General features: G+C 30.8%; 1 protein-coding gene across 2 annotated transcripts in view; it reads left to right on the forward strand.

Annotated features, from left to right (window-relative positions):
- Positions 1 to 21,881, forward strand: part of GABRA2 (gamma-aminobutyric acid type A receptor subunit alpha2) — a 140,238-nt gene that overhangs the window by 90,312 nt on the left and 28,045 nt on the right. For both annotated transcript variants that reach the window (XM_074227472.1, XM_074227471.1), the window contains exons 4-5: positions 12,992 to 13,212; positions 15,620 to 15,702. In XM_074227472.1, coding sequence (XP_074083573.1) covers positions 12,992 to 13,212; positions 15,620 to 15,702 — 304 coding nt within the window. The remainder of the gene's footprint in view (positions 1 to 12,991; positions 13,213 to 15,619; positions 15,703 to 21,881) is intronic.

Below are 21,881 nucleotides of genomic sequence, written 5' to 3' on the forward strand. Positions count from 1 at the left end.
GATGGGAGAAAGGAGACAGGGTGGGGGAAGTATAGATGATAGAAGAGAGGGAAGATCATGGGAGAGGATAATTAGATACAATATACTTTTGAGGAGGGACAGGGTGAAAGGAGAAAGAGAGAACAGAAGAAATGAGGGTGGGGAGGAATAAGATGGATGAAAATACAGCTAGCAATAGCAATTGTGGGAAAATATATTGAAGAAATTGCTCTTATGGAGTTAAGGTAAAGAATGCTATTTATCCCAAATATAAAGTTGATGGTATCTGAATATATACTGAAGCACACTTTTTTCTCACTTTATTTTTATTAAGCGTTCTCTTCCTTTGTTGTGTGTGTGTGTGTGTGTGTGTGTGTGTGTGTGTGTGTGTGAGACCATGTTTACTTTTATACGACCTATTGTAGTAATGTGGGAAAAATTAAAAATGTATATGAATCTTAATAAAAGAGAAAAAACCTTGAAAAGTTTAAAAGTTTTGTCTGAAAAAATAAAAACAAAATGAGCAGAACCAAAAAAACTGTGTATACAGTAATAGTAATATTTTTAAGAAAAAATTGAGAGAATAAGTGACTGACAATTTTAAATACTCAAATTAACTCTGCATGCAGAGAAATTCATAAATAGAAGTATATAAGTATGCAAGAAGTATGAAAATGAAATGCATATATACATATTTTCCATAATGGTAGCCAACTCTAGGGAAGGGGGAGGGAAAATAAGGGGAAAAAGTTACATGATAATTTTATTAAATGTTTTAAAGGTATATACCAAATTATACATAAAAGATTTTCAGGTTCATGTAAATCATCTTTTTTTTCTATTCAACTATTATGCAAATGCTTATTGCATTTCTTATGTTCAGAAAAAGTAAACCAACTAAATAAATAACTAGGAAATCCAAATAAATTAATACATTTAACAAAATAAAGAATTTTTAAAATTAAAGTTATTAAAGGGAAATAGGAGGAAAATTTACTGAATAACATGATTTGAAATATTGAGGAGGGTAGATTTAACTTATTAACTGCAACAACAGATATTAAAATGCAGAAAAAACATCACTATTTGGTACTGAAGTCAAATGAAAGGATTAAAAAGCACTTTATAAAAACCAAGCCTATATTGATGTATTATAAAGGAATCTTATTTTCTTTTAGTTTTACTTGATCTGTTTACAAAGAGGATGATTATTTCACTTTCAAGGAAACATAAATATTGAGTTCTTCTTTCCCGTAATATGAATGATTTTTCACTGAATCATCATATTCTCACAGTTTTATACAATGCATAAAAATATTTACAGGGTCAAATATGAAGTTCTTAAATATGGATCCAAGTAACTTCACCTGATCATTATAGGCATGAAATATACAATTTTGTTCAACTTGGTATTGTGTGTTAATTTAATGTATTAAAATATCAAAATTTTGTTTTGACTTTGTGTATTTTTTGCTTTCCTTTTCATCTTGTCCTTTTAACCTTTGGTATAATTGTCATTTCGTGTGACAAGATGTTTGGGGATAATGGGATTTCTAGATTATGTATGCTTGTTTCTTTATTCTTCTAGAGAGGACATTAAAAGATAGAGAATTATCTAAAAGTTATAAGATATAGAAACTTTTTTAATGGAAGAGAAGATGGAGTGAGTTTCAAAGAGTGTAGCATGCTATAATGATCATGAAATCAGAATGAGGCATTGGATATTCATGAAAAAGATGCTTAGGGATTTTTATAAGGGGATAAATATGGTCAAAATCACAGCCAAATTGAATGTATATCTTGAAGAATGAGTAAATTAATATTTATAAGATAAAATCAGGACAGTCAATAAAAAAGTTTGAAAAAGATTATACCTATGAAGAAAAGAATTAGTATTGGTTATTGGTATATAAACATAACTTTTTTGAAGGTGGGGGGGAAGCTGAAAAAATATTGTTTTAAATGAATACAACCACAAAGAGTTTGTTTTTTTTCCACAGCCTCCTTGACAGGTAAAGAGACAGGTCAAAAAAAATGTAAAAGAACATGACCAAGAAGATACAGCTAACAGATGGAACAGTTGAGACTGAATTTATGTCCTTTTAGTTCCAGGCCACAGTTCTTTCAACATCTTGTGCTGAGTTTTCAAAAAGAAAAGCTTTCCTTATCAGTAAAACACAGATTTTAAATAGATGTTCTCTATAGTCCCTTCAAGCTCTGAGTCAATGACTAGATGAGATTTTCCTCTAATGTCACTAAAATGAAATTTTACAGAACAGAGAATTGTCATTGTAGTAAAGTCAAGAACAAAGCAGATTCCCTTTGTATCAGATTCTTCCTTGCACTCTCATTTTATTCAGAATATACAGTTAGAATCATGACCTAAACTGCTAAGTACTCATGTGCAGGTTAGTGATGAACATTCATAATGAAATTAGCCTAAGGGAAAAAAGTGGCATAGTAAAGACAATTACGAATAATGAAACACACACACACACACACACACACACACACACAAACACACAGTTATCTCAAAATCATTAACCACTCTAATTGTCCAAGGAAAGTTGTGCAGGATTGAATTATAATTAAAGATTCTAATTACAATGTCTGCAATTAAGTTAAAATCTTTTATTTTAACATTTAAAATTCATGAGTAAGAAGGTAATTAAACTTTAGAATGTGCTATGCTGACAAGATGACAAAGTCTGCAGTGGGTGTGTACATTTAAGCAATTTAAAATTCTTTCTTCTTTCATTTTACATTTGGAGTGCCTATTCCTAGAATAAAAAACGCAAGAAGTTATTTTCTATAATTAAATGCACAAATCTGCATGGCATGTAGATACATGTGTATCATGTGTGTATGCATATACATATATCCAGACTCTTGTTTGTGTGCATGTTCATATTTTTCGGTTAAATTAATGATAACCATCAGTTATTGTACTTGAGATGATGCTGTGGTACAGAACCCTTAACCTGTGGACACTCAGGGTATTGGAATAGTTGCTTGATTTTGAGTAAAGAAAGCAAAAGAAGACAACTGTACTTCCCTATCTGGAGCAGTTTCATCTTCAGGCTACAAGTTTCAGATTATGCTAGTATAAGTAGGCAAGTAATATCAGAGTTAGGACACTTTGTCATATGAATCAATAAGTGTTTATTATTCATTGTCTATGTTCCAGGTACTGTGGAGTGAGGGAATCAGAGTTCATGTATTAAAGTCAATAGTCCTGTGTTTGCATTCATGTGCATGCATGGAAAATTCATCCACTCGATGAAAATCACCAATTAATATGAAGTTTATAATTCTGGAGAGTAACCTGTAACCTTGAAAAATTACCTGAATATGCATATCTGTCTCTGGCTATATTATAATGTATATACATTTGAATATGTATGTATTGTATAATTGCAGTATTTATTCACTCATATCTATTTTATTTAATGGGTCTGTGATTTCAGTGGTGTAGCTACTTCTCCATGAATACATAGCCTCCCTCTTCCCCCACACCTGCAATTCTCATATTAATTTCTTGCCCATGTTTTCTGATCAATTATTAAGGAATGGCCTACCTAAAAAGCTGTCTGCTTTCAATTTTTCTCATTCTTACTACTCAGCTACCTCTCTTTCTAGGAACATGTATAATACTTATGATCTTTTACATAGTTTCCTCAACTGCATCTTGATCAGAAAAAAAGAACTAGTATTTTCACTTAGAGTTATATCAGGAATGATTTTCATACTTTTTCTGTTTATTAAACTACCTCCAGGAACAGTGATATAATTGTCATTGATATCTCCACCAAACTAGTGCAGTTGACAATTTTCCACTCACCTTAGTGAAGTTGCTGTGTATCATCATTTTCATCAAACAGCAATAACCTACCTTCATCTCCCAAGCATCACTTATCTGGAATAAACTCCTTTGTAGTTCATTTCACTAATTTTGTTACCTAAACATATGGCCTATCTTGGGACCAATTATAGAATCCTTTATAGAAGCTTCCAGACATTGCATTCTACTAACTGCTGAGGACCAAGATCATTTCTGTACCAAACTAATGCATTGGAATGAATATTGTAGAAGTCCAAAACTTTACTGTATGTGGAAAGGCCTACTCAGATTATATTTTAGGGAAGTTGTGAGTCTTAATCTATTTATTAGAATCATTCTACTACATTTTTATTTTTCTATTTAATTGCTTTTAATATTTTTAATGAATTACTTAATTTTTACAATTATATACAAAGATTTCAATATTCATTTTTATAGTTTTCTCCTCCCATCCTTCCCTCTCCCCACCTGAAGACAGCAAGTAATTCTATATACATTATATTTGCATAGTCATGTCTTAAATATTCTAACATTACTTATGCTATGAAAGAAGAATTAGAATAAAAAAAGGAAAAGGCACAAGAAATTTTTAAAACAATATTGAAAATACTATGCTTTTATCTGCATTCAATCTCCACAGTTCTTCTCTGCACGTGGAGGGCATTTTCCTTTCACAATTCATTTAGAACTACCTTTGATCACTGTATTACAAGAAGAACTTAAATATATACTAGTTGAACATCAAACAATGTTACCATTAAGTACAATGAACTCCTGGTTCTGCTCTCTTCATTCAGCATCAATTTATGTAAGTGTTTCTGATTTTTTCCTGAAATGCACCTACGCATAACTTCTTATAAAAAATAATATTCCACCATATTTATATACCACATACTTGTTCACCTATTCCCCAATTGAAGAACATCCCTTCAATTTCCTATTATTTGCCACCACAAAAGGACTCTTTTGAATAATTTTGTATATCCATTTTTATTATCTCTTTGGGACACAAACCTAGAAATGGTATTACTGGATTAAAGGGTATGCTCAGTTTTTATACTCCTTTGAACATAATTCTAAATTGTCTCCAGAATAATTCGATCAGTTCACAGCTCTACCAAGAGTGCATTAGTGTCCAATTTTCCCAAATCCACTCCAACAATCAGCATTTTCCTTTTTTTGTCATATTTGCTAATCTGATAGGTATGAGTTGGTACCTAAGAGTTGTTTTGATATGCATTTCTTTAATCAATAGTGAGTGAGGATTTTTTCAAATGATTAATATCTTTAATTTCTTCATCTGAAAACAGCCTGTGTATATCTGTTGACTATTTATCAATTGACAAATTATTTGTATCCTTATAAATTTACTCAATTCTCTATATAAATATTTTGGAAATGAGACCTTTATCAAAAACATTGACTTTATTTAAATTTTTTATTGAGGGAAGTTTAGAGATATATACTTTTGCACTTAATAAAATTTAAAAATACAATTATGAAAAGGAAATATTATTTTCCTTCCTTAGCATCAGGTTTGTACTTGTTCTCTTTCTAGGATGGTAGAGCCCAATTTATGATGCTTTAAAAATCTACTTATAGGTTTCATGTTTTTCAGTTTTTAACCTTTGTGAAGCAATTGCCGCATCTATTTTTACTGAAAATATTCACAAACCCAATACCTACAAAAGTTGTTTCATAAGGTATATCTCAGATTTGTAAGAGAGCTCAAAGCCCCGAACAATGCTTAATAATATACTGATAACCTTTAATTTTTCCAGTAGTGGTCTCAAGACATTGTCTGTGGAACTTAATATTACTAGAAGTATACAATTCCACAAGGTTTTTCACCCTAATTATTTAGAAATTTTATTTATATCAAGCCATTGCTGTTTCTACAACTTCCATCCTTTGGAATCAGGTTGAAGAAACGTAACTCTTCTTTTCTTTTTCAATCTTTTTACAAAGTTCAATAATCTTACCAAATCCAATCTCTTTCTACCTTATATTTTCTCTTCTCCAGGGTAATTTCCTTACTTCTTTCAATCATTTCTTATGTAACATACACTTGAAGCCTTTTCACATCCTAGATTACATTTGCACTACCACTTCCATGTTTATGAATAGATAAATAAATGAATAATTATTTATTAAATCTTTTAATGAACCAAGTACAATGGTGAGTGTGGGAGACAAAAATACAAAAGCATAGACCATATTAACAAGGGACTTTTGCTCTGATAGGATGAGATGGGTCAAGAGAAGGAAATTTTGCTTTTGAAATTTAGTGTGATTATAAGAAAGTAGATTGATGTGTCCTTTAAAGGAACAATGACGGAGTTGGTTTGATTATGGATTTAGAAATGGGCAAGGGATGGGATGGGAGTGTTTACATGAAATCAAGGCTATTGGGGAGGAAAGACAAGCATGTCCCAAACCAATTCTGGTCATAATTGGTGTTTATTTATCAGGACTTAAAGGTCAAGAACAGTTGTTCCAGTAGTAATTGTTATGATCAGAACTGAACAGGATATCTAAATTTTTCTTTGAATCAGGCCATGATATAATCATATAATTAACTCTTGCATCCTATATACTGCATGTCCTTCAAGGAAGTCTAAGTTTGTGTTTGTGTTAGCTTTCTTGACTACTATATCCCATTGTTGAATTATATGTTGCATATAGACTACTAAAGTCCCCAGGATAATGAATGTTTCATACTCATATAGCATCATTAAAATTATACTTAAGCTAAAAATACATGTGGAAAAAGACACACTTTGATTTTAGGGAGAAATATTGCATCATATGAGATCATTTACTCCAACTTCTTCCCCTTGTTTTCAACTCAAGGAGCTTCTTTTTGACAATTATTAAACATTCCTTTGAAATGAATCATCAAAGAGTATTTGAAAAGTTATGTATAAAATAAGTTGAATTTAAGAATAATTGCAGGAATCTGAAATGGATTAGGGAAACATTAAAAATGATAATATAGGAAGCTGTACCATTTTCTTCAAGTGATTATCACTATTATTATTACAAAAACATGATTTGCCTATTGTTTCTGATGCTAAGAGAAAGTACTATGAATATTTTTTCCAACTATAAATAAAAAGTGCATTCAAAGTAGTTCTCAAAAGGGCTATAACTATAAACAATTGAATAATGAGGTAGAAAAATGTATATAATGCCATGCCATAACATAAATATAGAGCAGATCTATAATTAAGTGGGATATGGCAATTAGGATGGACAACACTAGCAATTTTGTGTAGTATTTTTAGAGACTCCAAACTGCTCACTTCTACTAACATCTATCTCTTTAACACAAATACTCTTTCATTCATACTGGCATGCCACATTGCTACAAGGTATCCCATAGTAATGAGGTCTAAAATAATAAATTACACAGAATACAATAGAAAAACACAGATTCTAGATACATGGAATATGGTATGTTATTAATGATTTTTCTTATGAAATTCATTAGGAAATTCATTGTTGAGGGCATATATAACTGTAAAATGAGCCTAGTTGGTTTCATAGTAATACTGGATTAAAGCAGATAAACAGTTTAATTGAACCCCATTATATGAAAAAAAATAACAGCAAAATGATTGCTTTCTCATTAAAAGTCTTGATAAAAACCATTGAAATTGCATTGGTAGTTGTGCTTTTTTGTGTAGAAGGGAGCCTAAACCAACAAAATGAAGAATTATAATATTTTGAGGGATCTCTGAACTTAATGATGTGAGTATTCTAATGATGCAAATTACAATTCACCAGAGCAATATTTATTTGTAATTTTTGCCCACATTCTCCAGAGGGAGTCTGTTTAGTTTGCTAGAGACCATGCTGTTGATCCTCTTATATTTTGTGAACACGAAAGTGATACAATGTACTGTTTATCTCTAACTTTTACAATGTAACATTGGCAATAAAATGCATCCCATTCTGACCCATCATGAAATTCTCCATAGCTCTTTGGGTTATTCATAACTTAATATAATTTGCTATTCTTGATTTCATCAATATATGATCATTCACTAACAAAGAGAATCATTGGAATAATGTTAATGTTAGCATTATATGCATAAATTTACGAGATTTATGGAAAGCAAGATCTCACAGTGAATAAAGAACTGGATTTGAAATGTTTAGATATTACTGTTTGGCCTTGTTTGAAAATAATTTATCCTCTCTCTCAAAACTTAGTTATTCCTTTTTTTTTAAAAAAAGAACAATAATAGCTGGTTTATTTTTTAACTTTTTTTCTAAGGATAAATTATGATTTTAAATATATACCTGTGCACATATATGAAACATACAAATATTGAGTATTTGAGAAAGAGAGAGAGTGAGAATAGCTCCATGAATTTTTCCATCCAAATTTACATTATAATCTAAGTAGACATTGTTTTCATCCAAGTGGTTTTTCTTGTGTTGATAATTATGCCATCTAAGAAAAAGATAATAAAAATTACAAGTTTTATTTCTGTGTTGTCAAAATTTTAACATATTATTGCTATATTAGAAACTTTGAAATAGTATAGATGAAATTATTATTATAATAAATTTATGTTAACTGCAAATAGTTATCTGAAAAATGCAAAAAGGAATATATATACACACACACACACACACACACACACACATACTCTGGCCATGGATCACCACACATGTAAATGCAGACATATCAAATAAAGTAAAATCTGACTTTTTCACAGTCATACATAGGGAAACTTTTCCTGCAATTTGTGACTGGCATAATCTGAAAAAATTGGTTGGCATTTGCAAACATGCCTTTTATTTTCTTGATTGTTCAATATAAGAACAACAATTTATAACTACTCAGAGACTATCATTATGTAATATTATTATAAAGCTTTTGATAAAGAAGAAAATGATTTATTTCTGTAATTTTGGTAAAAATCATTTTTTGATGTTTATTGTTATATTTCTCCTAAACTCATAACATGAACAAAGAAGACTATTTTTCAATTAATGTAAACTCATTATTTGGTACCTGTATTTTATAGGAAAGCAATATTATCAAATAATGGTCACTCAGCTACTAAGATAATAGGATAATAGAGTTAGAGCTGAAAAGGAACCCAGGAAACAGATAGTTCAACTCCTTCCTTTATTAGAAGAGGAACTCGAAGTCCCAGCATTTTAGATAACTAAGATAACTTTCTCAAGTTTCCACAAAGGATAAATGATGTATATTCTCAAGACGTTTGAATCAGAGATGGAGGAGGGGCTAAAACAGGTTAAGAAAGAAACAGAAGTCATAATTTAGTACTTTAGTGAGCTTCTACAGCAGTATTTCAAGGTCAAAGATTTGTCTGAGACTTGCATGAGACTCAGATACTAAAATGACTTTAAAATCTTCATCTACTTGAGTCACTAAATCCTGAATTCAAATCTATGCTCAGACACTTCAGTTTTGTAAACCTTTCTGTTTCTTCATCTGTAAAAAGAGGATTATAATAGCACTAATATCACAGAATTGTCTCCATAATTTATGGAGACAAGAATGGGACTTTGAAGTGGCTAATATTCCCTTTCAACTTTGCTTGTGATCACATGACTTAAAAGTCAATATTTATATAGTAATTAATTCTATCTAAGAATGTAGTAGGTTCCATATAAATACTATGTCATCATCATCATTATCATGATCAATCCAAATTTGGTATACTCTCCCATAGTAATGCACAGAGTCCAGGAGAAAATGTGCTTAATCTAGACCAACATATACTTGAAAAGAAATTCTCTACAACATTTAAAGTGAATATCCAGTCTTTGTGGAATTTCCAAAGAAGGTAACTCTTGCTTCCCAAGAGAACCCATTTTACTTAGAGATAGATCAAATTAGTAGTAATATTTTCTCTTACAACAAACCATATTTACAATAGTTTTCATACATGAAAGGGAATAGAACTCTCAATTCACTTTCATTCCTAATTCAGACACAGAAAAGATATGTGACCAACTTCATGTTACCTCTCAGAAAATTAAGAGATTGTACTACATATGCTCTAATATTCCTTCTAGCTCTAAAATTCTACTCCATTCCATTCTCCCATCAATTTGCTCATAAAACAAAATTAAAGAGGTGATTAGGTGGTACAATGGATAGAGCACAGGCCTTGAAGTCAGGAGGACCTGAAATCAAATCCAGCCTCAGACAATTAATAATTACCTAGCTATGTGGCCTTGGGCAAGCCACTTAACCCCATTGCCTTGCAAAAAAACCTTAAAAAATTAATCAATATTTTCCTTGCTTTAATTGCAAGTTAGAAATAATAATAAGCTTTATGACTTTGGCTTAACTCAAATGGGACAGGAATCACATCCATTTACAAAGTCATTTAACTTGTCCAGTAAATGTATATTTTTAAAAAAGATTCTGTTGTCATTATTTTCATTTATTTATTCATTCATTCATTCATTTATTCATCGATTTATTTATTTGTTTATTTGTCTGTCTATTTATTTATTTGCTTATTTATTTGTTTGTTTGTTTATTTTTTTGTTTATTTTACACCCTAGGTACAAGGATAATTTTTAATAACTCAGAAAGCACATTGAATTTGCACATATTTGTGTTCTTATGACTATTCTTTATTTTTAAAAAAGTTTTTGAACAAATGGGAACATGTGATGTTTCTTCTTTTTTTTAGTATTTTAAGATAAGGTAGAAAATGATGAAAGCCTCATCATTCAAATTTTTAAAAAATGAACTAAATAGTTTGTACCCTAATCATATTGGTATCTAGTTGACTCATCTACAAGACTAAAAAGTTTTCTCTTAAAGCCTTTTGGCAGCTGGATATTAAAAAGTTATCATCAGAATAGGATACTTATAAATAATTCTCAAATGGTTTGACTATACAGAATTTTCAGTGTTACAGAATTCCTCGAAACACTAAGAGGTTAAGGGATTTGCTCAGTGGCACATATAGTCAGATGTGCCAGGTACAAGTCATTTCATGAGGAAGGGTGTAGTTAGGGGTCAACTAGAAGAAGAGGAGCTTTTATATAGACCCTGGCATAGTTAATTGCATACATTATCTTGAGCTATGTATGCTGTCTATTGTCGTAACTCAGTTAGCATTAGTAAGTATCTATTTTACCTATATTAAAGAGCAGATGGAGCAATACACAGAGAGGTTAAAATGGAATTAGGATGACCTGTTTTTAAGTTACCCTACAAAACACAAGGTTATATGAATTTGCAAGAGTTGTTTTTCTTCTTTGGGTCCTCAAATAGATCTTGGAGCCTATACCTTTAAAAGCAGGTATTGCTCTTCATTGTTCCTGGTGGTTTCCTTTTCTGGTAGATCCCCATAAAAAAGAAATAACAGTTCTGGTCTTGCCACTGTGCAGAAATTCACGATAATGTTAATAATAACCACAACGGGGGAGGTTAGGTTGCTCAGTGGACCGAGCACCGGCCCTGGAATCAGGAGTATCTGAGTTGAAATCCAGCCTCAGACACTAAATAATTGCCTCGCTGTGTGGCCTTGCAAGACTTACCCCATTTGCCTTGCAAAAAAACCCCTAAAAACATAACAACAATAATAATTTTATATTTCTACAAATATTTGCACAATAAAATTAAATCTCTTGTTTTCTAAGTGAAGTCTGAAGTTGATATTTGAAAATTACTAAACATTAAATAATCAAAAATGTAACTTTGACCATTTTTTCTGAGAGTACTATTTCTAAATTTCTAAACTCAGGTGTGTAACTTATCATTTTCAGAAAACATGTTGTAGTGCATTATCAAAGGCAGTGAAATTGAAAGAAAAGATCAGTTTTATTCACAATTGCAAGCTGGGCATCCTATGTTCACCCATCTGAAACTGATTTCTTTCTTCAAAGAAAGTCACTTCAAGGGCTTTCCCTTATCAGAGGCTGCAGAAATGTTGATTTTAATTGAAATTTCATACTTTTTAGTGCAAAAATTCATGAAAAGAAGCACACAACAAACATAAATTGATCCTTCCTGAGTAGTGGAGACTTTATCTATACTTTATGTATATCTTTCAAAATATTCAATTTACCAACATGACCAATTTAATTTCCCCACTTTCTGATAAAATTGTCATTGGTTTCTCTTTGTAGCATAGGTAGAATTAAATATGGCTTAGCTAAGGCATTTCAAAGTGATTTCAGTAATATTGTCAATCAGTGAAGACGAATATTTTAAACTGTATTTTTAAACGTCAGATTTTTTAAATTGTGCGTACCACTGTTAAGACAGTGTATCACTATTTTCCAAAGATATCCAACAACTTAAATTATAACTCATGAAAAAACAAAAAAAGTAAAAACTTTCATGAATTAAAAACCATCCGATTCAGTCAAGATGGTAGCACTATATTTAATCAAAATCCTTTTTAGTGAAAAGAAAAAAGAAATAGCCTGTCCAGAGTGACATAGAGACCAAGAAGTAGGTGATAATTCATGGGGACCTGACAGTGACTTCATTAGTTGGATCTTTTTGTCTTTTGCTTCTGAGTAAACTTTTATTCACTCTTTATTAGGATTAGCTCAGAAAGGAAAGATAGAAAGGAATCATTTAATTTTCTTTTCATTTCTGTGCCTCTTAAGAGAAGCTGTCCTGACTTTTCTGGTCCACAGGCTGCAAGTGAAGTGCTATTCCTCATACTTTTCTGTGAACTCAAATGAAAGACCCCATTTAATAAAGCAATATTTCTGTTCATCTTATAAACCCATAGAATTAAGTACATAAGTACATACCTAATGCTTCTTTGAAAATGGACAATCTTTCTTTTGTGAGAAATGTAAAAGGTCGGCTTCATCTTTTGTCACTTAAGTTTGAACTTGAATGACAGGAGATGACTCTTAGAAAGTCAGTACCATATTTAATGTCCCAAAACCTCCAAGGTAAGTGATACAATGGAGAAATTATTTCTTTTATACTCAGATTACTTGAAGAACAGAAATAGCATATGATTATGGTTTTAATGTAAGGGAAGACAGACTTTAGAATTCTGTCAGTCATGGATTGATTTTCATGCAAACAACTGTCATTTTTTAGCATCTTTTTTGTTGATTATTTTTATTTATAGTTTCTTGACTTGGAGAAAGAGGGGAACACCTTTCCTTCAAAATTATTTTTCCCATTTACAGGAATATACAATAGATGTTTTCTTCCGTCAAAAATGGAAAGATGAAAGGCTGAAATTTAAAGGGCCCATGAACATCCTCCGACTGAATAACCTAATGGCCAGTAAAATTTGGACTCCTGACACTTTCTTTCACAATGGAAAGAAGTCTGTTGCACATAACATGACAATGCCAAACAAGCTTCTACGCATCCAAGATGATGGAACTTTGCTGTATACAATGAGGTAGATTTTCCCTGTTGTTTCTGTGTTGCATTTACATACTCAAAAATGGACGTACTAGATTATCCATATAGTTTTTCAGGTATTTGTACATTTTAACTCTTTCATTTTTATTCATACTGTGTGATTAGAATAGTCAAGATATTTTGATAAATGGTGTTAAGAAGCTAGAATATGTATTATGAGTAATGAGGACTAATTGAACTTCTGACAAAATTGAGGGGAAGGAGCATAAGGTAAGTTAATAGTAATATTAATTTTGTTACGATTTTCCAAGTTATGTATTTGCTAACAGAAAATCTAATTTACTAAAGTCCTTTTTACATTATTAAATGTTTTTACATCTGAAATCTATTACCTTGTGAATGTCATTTTGCAAAATATTTTGTTTTATTAAAATATATTTCTGAATTGAAGCATGTAAAATATACTGTTAATATATTTTCCATTAAAATGAATAGTAATATGTACTCTAACTTCATACTTATGTGTGAATAATTTTTTTCCCTTAGAGTTAGTTTTTTTTTTTTTTTTGGTGAGATTAGTGTGGGAAGGACTTTCATTAGTATACACGTTATTCCTTGAGGACACTCCCTCTATCACACTACATGTAAAAATCTATTAAAGAAGCCCTTGTTCTGCCTCTTATATCAATAAATGCTATTGATTTAAAGCTCAAAATCAATGGTTAGATCATCTTACTTATAAGTAAATGCAGGGTATTATCATACTTTCATATAATTCAGTGGGAATTTTGTGAAATATAATTTAGGAATGAATTGGTTACTACTATTTTCATATGTAATGAAATCACCAGCTGAAGTAAATGTCTTAATACTGTTCTCTCAAGTACTCTTCTCCTTTTACCATAGATTTTTTTTTCTGCGAGTAACAGGCATTATTTTACTTGTGGGAAATCAAACTTAACACATTTATTGGTATTTGGTTTTTTGTTGAAAATAATAATAGCTATGAGGAAATATGTTTTGACAGGTAGGAATAACTGGGCATGTTATTTAGAGAACATATAATGTTACAGAGATAAATCTATCTGTGCTGATATACATCAGATTATTTACAAAAAGATTTCAATTAAAAAAATAAATCCTAGAAACAGAAATATATCCCTCTGTTGACATCATTCCATGCTGACCAAATGCTTTAGGATTAATCATGCCCAGATTCCTGTTTCTAGGACCAGATCCAAGGATAAGAGAGTCTGTTGGTGCTACATTTTAGTCAGATTTAGTTCATGAGGGAAAAAAAAAATGAGACCAATTTAGTGTTTAAATTAAATGAAGGAAAATATCTTTTTCAGAATGTTGGAAATATATTTTAGGAGTATATGAATTTAAATATTGGATTTCAGTGGAATCTTAATTCCAAAGAGAAGTCATGATGGGATTGAAAATTATACAAGACTTTGAATCCAAAGAAATTAGATCTGTCGATAAAAAATTGTGGCATCCTACTTTTCTAAACTTATGTTATTTCATATGTACAATGAAAAGGTGGAACTACATGACACCTAATCAGTTTCATGAATACATGAGATAGATATTCACTGTCTTTTCATTTAGGAGTAGTTTTAATCTCTCTTGGGTAGAAAGTGTCAAATGAAAGTTTGAATAATTTTGTGCTTGATAAAATGTCAAATTGCTATGCTCTATTAGGATCTCCTGAACCCAATAACTGATATCATAGCTCTTGTTAATGGCACAAATTTAATTTAAAATCTATTTATTTGCCTGAGATTAAGAATACTATTTATTTTTTAATTTAATTCCAATAGTTTTTAACTAAAAATTTTAGATGGGAACTGGCCAAATGTTTCTTTTTTATTTTATAAACATTAGTAATTTGAAGAAAAAAAAATTTTTGTACCTTTTAAAAATTCTTCTGAAATATTTGAGAAAACAGTTCTTAATAAAATTGGCATTTGGGGGCTTTTAACAGATAAATTATGGCATTATTATGGTAATTCTTACCCAAAACACACATACCCAGACACTCACACACCTATTCACATACAGACACACACACACACACACACACACACACACACACACACACACACACACATACACACACACAAACACATACACTGAGAATGGAAAAGAAAACCACTATTTTCAGCAACCTGAAACTGTATTATTTTATCAATTTAAAAGCATTTTTAATCCTACCTAGTTTCAAATCAACCCTTAAAGCTTTTGATGTGTGATGAGATAAGAATTCTTAAGCATCTCATTGAAGGAAATGATCAAGAAGTTACTTGCTTGCTAATTACTTTAAGATAATATTATAACATCAACATCTTTATATTTGAGAACTTGATTGATTCAGTTGCAATGACTCTATAGTGCTTCTCAGATTAACTTAAACAAAAGGCTTAACTTTTGACTTTCAGGCTTACAGTACAAGCTGAATGCCCAATGCATTTGGAAGATTTCCCAATGGATGCCCATTCATGTCCTCTGAAATTTGGCAGCTGTAAGTACATGGGCAGACATACAACTTCTGTTTCATCTGGACTACGCATAATCCAACAGTTCTCATTTCTTTGCAGAGTCATCACAATATCACAAATTACACAACTATATCTTTAACTATTTCTCTATTATTAGTATATCAATCATAAGCATTTATTGAGTACTTTAGGAATTTATTGCAATTTTCTGATTCACTGCTTTACAATGAATCCAATCAACCAGTTTACTTTATTTAATGAGATGATAAAATTGAAAGAAACCCTTCTTTTCAAGGAGCTCATATTCTACTGAAAGAATAAAAGATATAAATATATATGTATGTCATAGTTTAAGAAAGGAGAAAGATCTAGCAATTAAGAAGACAATTCCAAATTTGACATAGAAGCCTCTAGAACCATATTCATTCTCATGGGAGAGAACATAAGTAATTAAAGGGTGAAAAAACTTACAGTTATGTGATATATAGAAGCTTAGCAAAGTTTTGAGGCAGGAAACTATTGGAAAGAGTATTCTAAAAGAAGTTGGAATATCTGTAACATTGTAATCTTGTAGAAGTTTTTAGCACTTTGAATTTCATCTTCTTTATCTTTCAAATAGAAGCGAATATATTAGATTAAATTTAAATACTTTTATGATTTTAAAATCCTATAATATCAGATTTAATCAATTTAACAAATATGTATTAAGCACCCACAATATGCCAAACCTCTTGATACAAAGGGAAAATGAAAATAATACTTAGCATAAAGGGACTTATAATCAATTTATAGTCTCATCATTTTCCTTCTGGTCACTCTCATAGATTTCATGATCTTCATAAACTCATCATTCTGCAAGATGACATCAGCTCTGAAATTCTCACTTCCTCATGTCATTTCATCACCACAGCTACAGGTTCTCAGTACACCCCCCACCAAGTCTAACCAAATAATCTCCTTCATCTTTCCCCCAGTTTATTTCTATGCATTATTTTTCCCATTAAATTGTGAGTTCCTGGGGTAGCTAAGTGACATAGTAGATAGAGCAATGGCCCTAGAGTCAGGAAAACCTGAGTTCAAATCAAAACTCAGACACTTAATAATTACCTAGCTGTGTGACCTTGGACAATTACCTTAATAATTACCTGTGTGACCTTAATCCCATTGCCTTGCAAAAAGTAAAATAAATTGTAAGATCCTTTGAGCAGGGCCTTCCATACTTTTCTTTGTATTCCTAAATTTTGACACATTGGTCACAAAATAAGTTATTAATAAATTATTTATTGACTGTCACTACTTAATCTCAATGGTTCTATCCAAAATAACAGATGTTATGAATTTTTAAATTTTATATTATTATTTTCCCCATGGAAATATTTTATATGTATATAGTACCCTTTGGAACACATCCTTGTTTGATATAAAGTGTGCATACATTAGGAATAATACCAATTCTGAGTGAATTTGTCCACTTTCAAATATCTCTAGGGTAAAACTTAAAAAAAAGTAAAATTCTATGCTTCTTCCTAACTTAAAGTTTAGGGCATCTGGTTTTATGACATTAACTGGAGGGAAATCATTTAGCTCATTTTCTAGATTGCTGAAAACATGAGACACATCTCAAGACTCTAAACCTTTGGCCAATTAACAATTGTTGAAACACTTTATCAATTGGCAGAATTATACTATGTGAATCAAAGGTGCTATGGCAAGTACCTGCTCCTTGGTATGAAGGACTGTTGGGAAGACTTCCAGATTCACTCACATTTGAAAAGAGCCCTCTTTTGTGTATGCTATGTCCCTTTGAACATACATAACATATACTTGTTGCATCCATAGTAGAATAGGGTCACTCTGTGAATCAATACCTTTTTATCTAAGAGAGAGTATATCTGGACTTGTGCTGTCATCAGTGAAGGAATCCTCCATTTCAAAACCGAAATTTAGCAACTGCTCTACAATTTGCCATATGAAGTATTGGTAAAGTATTGAGAGTACCTTATTTTCTTTAAGTTTAAATGTGCCACAATGAAGTATGTTTGACAAATATCTGTAGAAAATTCTTGTTGTTTTCATGATTTTATAGAATATGAAATAGATAATCATTCATCTTCCATCTAGTTTTTTCTGAAGGGGAACCTGTCTCTGTCTCTCTTCTCTCTTTCTGTCTCTCTCTCCCCCACTATCTTTCTCTCAATCATCTTTGGTTAAGTACAATATTCTTTTGGTTGACATGGAAAATATTTTTTTCATAACTGTAATCTCCATTGTATATCTAATAACCATCTCTAGAAATAGTATGAAATGTTAACAACAGAACAATTCAAAAGAGTTTAAACAAACAAAAAAGAAGTCATTCGAATTACATAAGTTGCATTGCAGAGAGAAATGAAAATATAAGATCACAATAAAAAATTAGGCCACATGAGTAATTCAAAACAAAAGAGAAGGTATTAAATATAACTATTAGACAAAATATTCAGAATAAAAGAATAAAAACAAAAGAGAACTTATTCAAGTATGTTAAATAAAACTAATAAAAGGTTATTTTAAACTATAGCATTAACAAAAAGGCAGAATATTCATAATGTGGCATTTTGAAACATTTGGGTAAGCTGACCAATGAGTGATACCAGTAATGTCAAATTAGAGGAATTTGGCAGGCTTTGTGTTTGCTTTTTATTATTAATTTTCTGTTCTTGGTCTGCCAATCTCTTGGATTCTATGGAAAAGGCTAAAACAATGATTGTGAGAGAATTCTTGCAGATTTGCATGACCTCCTGGTGAATGAGAATCTCCCATTGTTCATCTTACCCTTTATTGCTCACCTCAAATTTCTTTTTTCTCTCAAAGCTATACATTTTTCATCCCTTTCTCACTTTTCCCCACAGTTTCACAGCATATTTTAAAGAAGTAATTTCCTAGGATTAGAATTTTCTGTTGGCAAACTCACTAGACCCTGTAAACCCTACAATTTGGGCATAATTCACATGCCAAAGAGACAGCTAGGTAGCACAATAAAAGACCTTAGTTTAATTTTTAAATCTGGACTGGACAGTTGTATGATCTCAGGCAAGTCACGTATTCTCTGTTTGCTCAATTTCCTTAACTATAAAATGAGGATAATAACATAACCTACCTCATAAAATTGCTGTGAGAATCTACTGAAATAATATATAAAGTGCTTAGCCCAGTGCCTGAAGATAGTGGGAGCTATATAAATGCTTATCTCTCTGCCCATTCCCTATTCACCTATATTGCAAGGAGAAATTGTATTTTCTCTTTTAGCTTTGTTCATTTTTGTAGTTTATTTTGTTTTAAGGTTCTATATTTAGGTTTTGTATTTTATATAATATATATATTAGATATATTTTATAGGTTCTACTTCCTATTTAAAAGAAATAATTAGATTATCATCAGTGCTGCATTGACATCGTCAATAGAAGAGGCATAGTTTATGACTATATATATAACTTTCTAGATCTTAAAAAAACAATTTTCATTTCCATATGTTTTTATGTTTTACCCTTCATAGGATTTAGCCTAATTGTTCTATTTCAAAACATGATTAATTAAAATCTAAACTTTGAATGAATTTTCAAGCATCATTTTTATTCTCTGAAGATTCCCCACTGCATAAAAAAGAATGAGTCTCTGATATAAGAAAAAAGGATTAATGTAAATATAAGTTAGGATTAAAAAAAAACCCAAACCATAGATCAAAAATAATGAGTAGATCTTCACTTTCTGTTCATTTGATTCAGCTTAGAAGACAAAGTCATTTTATTTAACAATGTACTGCAACCATGTTTAAACAACTTTCTTTGATAAAGACCTCATTTGCTGAATACTGGAAAAAATCCAAAATTATAAAAATAAGAACTATTCCCCAAATTATAAATGGAAAAAGAACATGAACAAGTAATTTTCAAAGGAAGATATCAAGTTATTTCTAGTCTTATGAAAAAATGCTCTAAGTCATTAATGACTACAAAAATGTAAATTAAGTAACTCAGATGTACTGCCTCATATCTATCAGAAATTTCAAATGCTAAGATAGTGAGAGAAAATAGGTACATTATTGATTTGTTGTTTACAAAGTGAACCTGTCCAGTCATTCTAGAGAACAATTTGGAATTATGTCCAAAGGCCTAAAAAACTGTGCAACTCCTTTGATCCAGCAATAGCATTCTTAGGTCTTTACTCCAAATAAAGAAAAAGGGAAAAGAAGCAATATGCACACAAGTGCTTACAGCACTTCTTTTTTAGTTGCAAAGATTTGGAAACTGGAAATTAAAGGGATACTCACCAATGGAGGAATGACTGAATAAGTTGTGACATATAATTATGATGTAGTTCTTTTATGTTAAAAAATGATAAGAGGAGGTTTCAGGGTAAAAATAACATAAAAACCATATGAACTAATGCAAAGTTAACTGTGAAGAACCAGGAGAATATTGTACACAGTAACAACAATATTGTAATAATGGTCGACTATGAAAGACTTGGATGTTCTGATCAATACAGTTTTCTTAGAGTTAAAAAGAACTCAGGATGAAAAAGTGATCTATTTCCAGAGAGAACACTGATGAATCTGAGTAAACTGACGTATAATTTTGTCAATTTTTTGTTTTGTTTTGTTTTTACAATACAGCTAACATGGCAATACCTTCATAATTTCATAGGTATAATTGGTTATCATATAATTTGTCTTACTGGATGAGGGAAGGGTTGGAGAGATAAAATAACTCCAACTCAAAATTTTCAAACAAGTAATATATGCTAAATAAATGTTATTGTCATAAGTATCTTTTGCCTCACTTTAGAGACTTTCCCTTCTCCTCACAGTCTGCAAAAATTATTGTCTCCAATATAGAGATTTCTTTTAAATGCAATAATAGCTCAAATATATCCCTTTAATTTTTGAGGTTAGTCTGTGTTTCATTCAATTCAATTTAAAAAGGCGTGAAATTGACTACTGAGTTTTTTTTAATTCTTTCTAATGCTGCTTTGTGTGTTATTTATAAAATCAAGTACTGATGCTTTTTGAAAATAAATGGCAGTGAGATTAATGAAGAAAAGTAGAACTTTCTCCCATATGGCTCAAAAATTGAAATGTCTATGCTCAAAAAAACTAGGAGGTACTTGGTATTTATCAAATGAATTGTTAGGAAGAATTACACATCATAAAAATTAACTTTTGATATTGTACTGTAATGGGACCATTAAGATTGTTTAATTGAAAGAAATAATTGCTAAATACCACAATGACTAATGTATAACTTAATTAACATGATCACAAGTCTGGAAAAGTTAGAACTATTAACTTATAAATAGCTTTTATTTTAACAGGTACTCTGTGGTCATGTGTAAAAATATGCTTAGCATCAGCTACTTTTATCATAATTCAAAAGTAGAATTTTAAGGTGTAGTTCCCTAAAGCATAAGGAAAACATATGTCCAGTTAACGAATGAATTAAAAAAAAAACATTTTATACATTATTTATACTCTGTGTAAAGTGTTATGTTAAGCATTGGAAGATGCAAATTGCGATGCACAGCAATATAGTTCCTGTCTTCAAGAAGTCCATATTCTAATATAAAGAGACAACACATATATTTTAAAAAATGCTGGTCAAATAGGCCATTTTCTTTATCGTATAGTGCTTAAAGACACAGTAAGGTATTATCTGCAATATCATTTCCTTTAGTAAAAACTCATCAGTTTTTGATATTATCCCATTTGCCAAAAGTTTGTTGGTGAGAACTTTCTTTTCTGAGTCTTTAGTGGCTGCACTGTGTAATTGCAGTGAAAAATCTTGTTTTGACAAGGGTTTTCTCCATGCATGATGGCTGCAGGCACTGAATTGTAAGAAGAGAAGGGGGTCTGTGATTCCCATTACACTGGCTAAACTCACTTCAAAGTTGAATTCTTCAAATTAGTGGATGATGGATAGAGTTATTTCACCATTTTGTAGGCAAAATCATGCAACAGAATATGGAAAAAAATAAATAGAAATGCTATATACATTCTCAGCCTATGCTTATTGATGTGAATACTCATCCAATGAATTCTAGAAACATTAAAGAGTTAATTTAGAAATGGCATTTATAACATTCTTATTTTTCAATGCAATTAATTCATCTCTATTATCTCGATTACATGCAATATATCTCTCCATCCAAATCACTATTTGCTAAT

The sequence above is a fragment of the Macrotis lagotis genome, chromosome 3 (assembly GCF_037893015.1).
Source record: "Macrotis lagotis isolate mMagLag1 chromosome 3, bilby.v1.9.chrom.fasta, whole genome shotgun sequence".
In the NCBI taxonomy this organism is placed as follows: domain Eukaryota; kingdom Metazoa; phylum Chordata; class Mammalia; order Peramelemorphia; family Peramelidae; genus Macrotis; species Macrotis lagotis.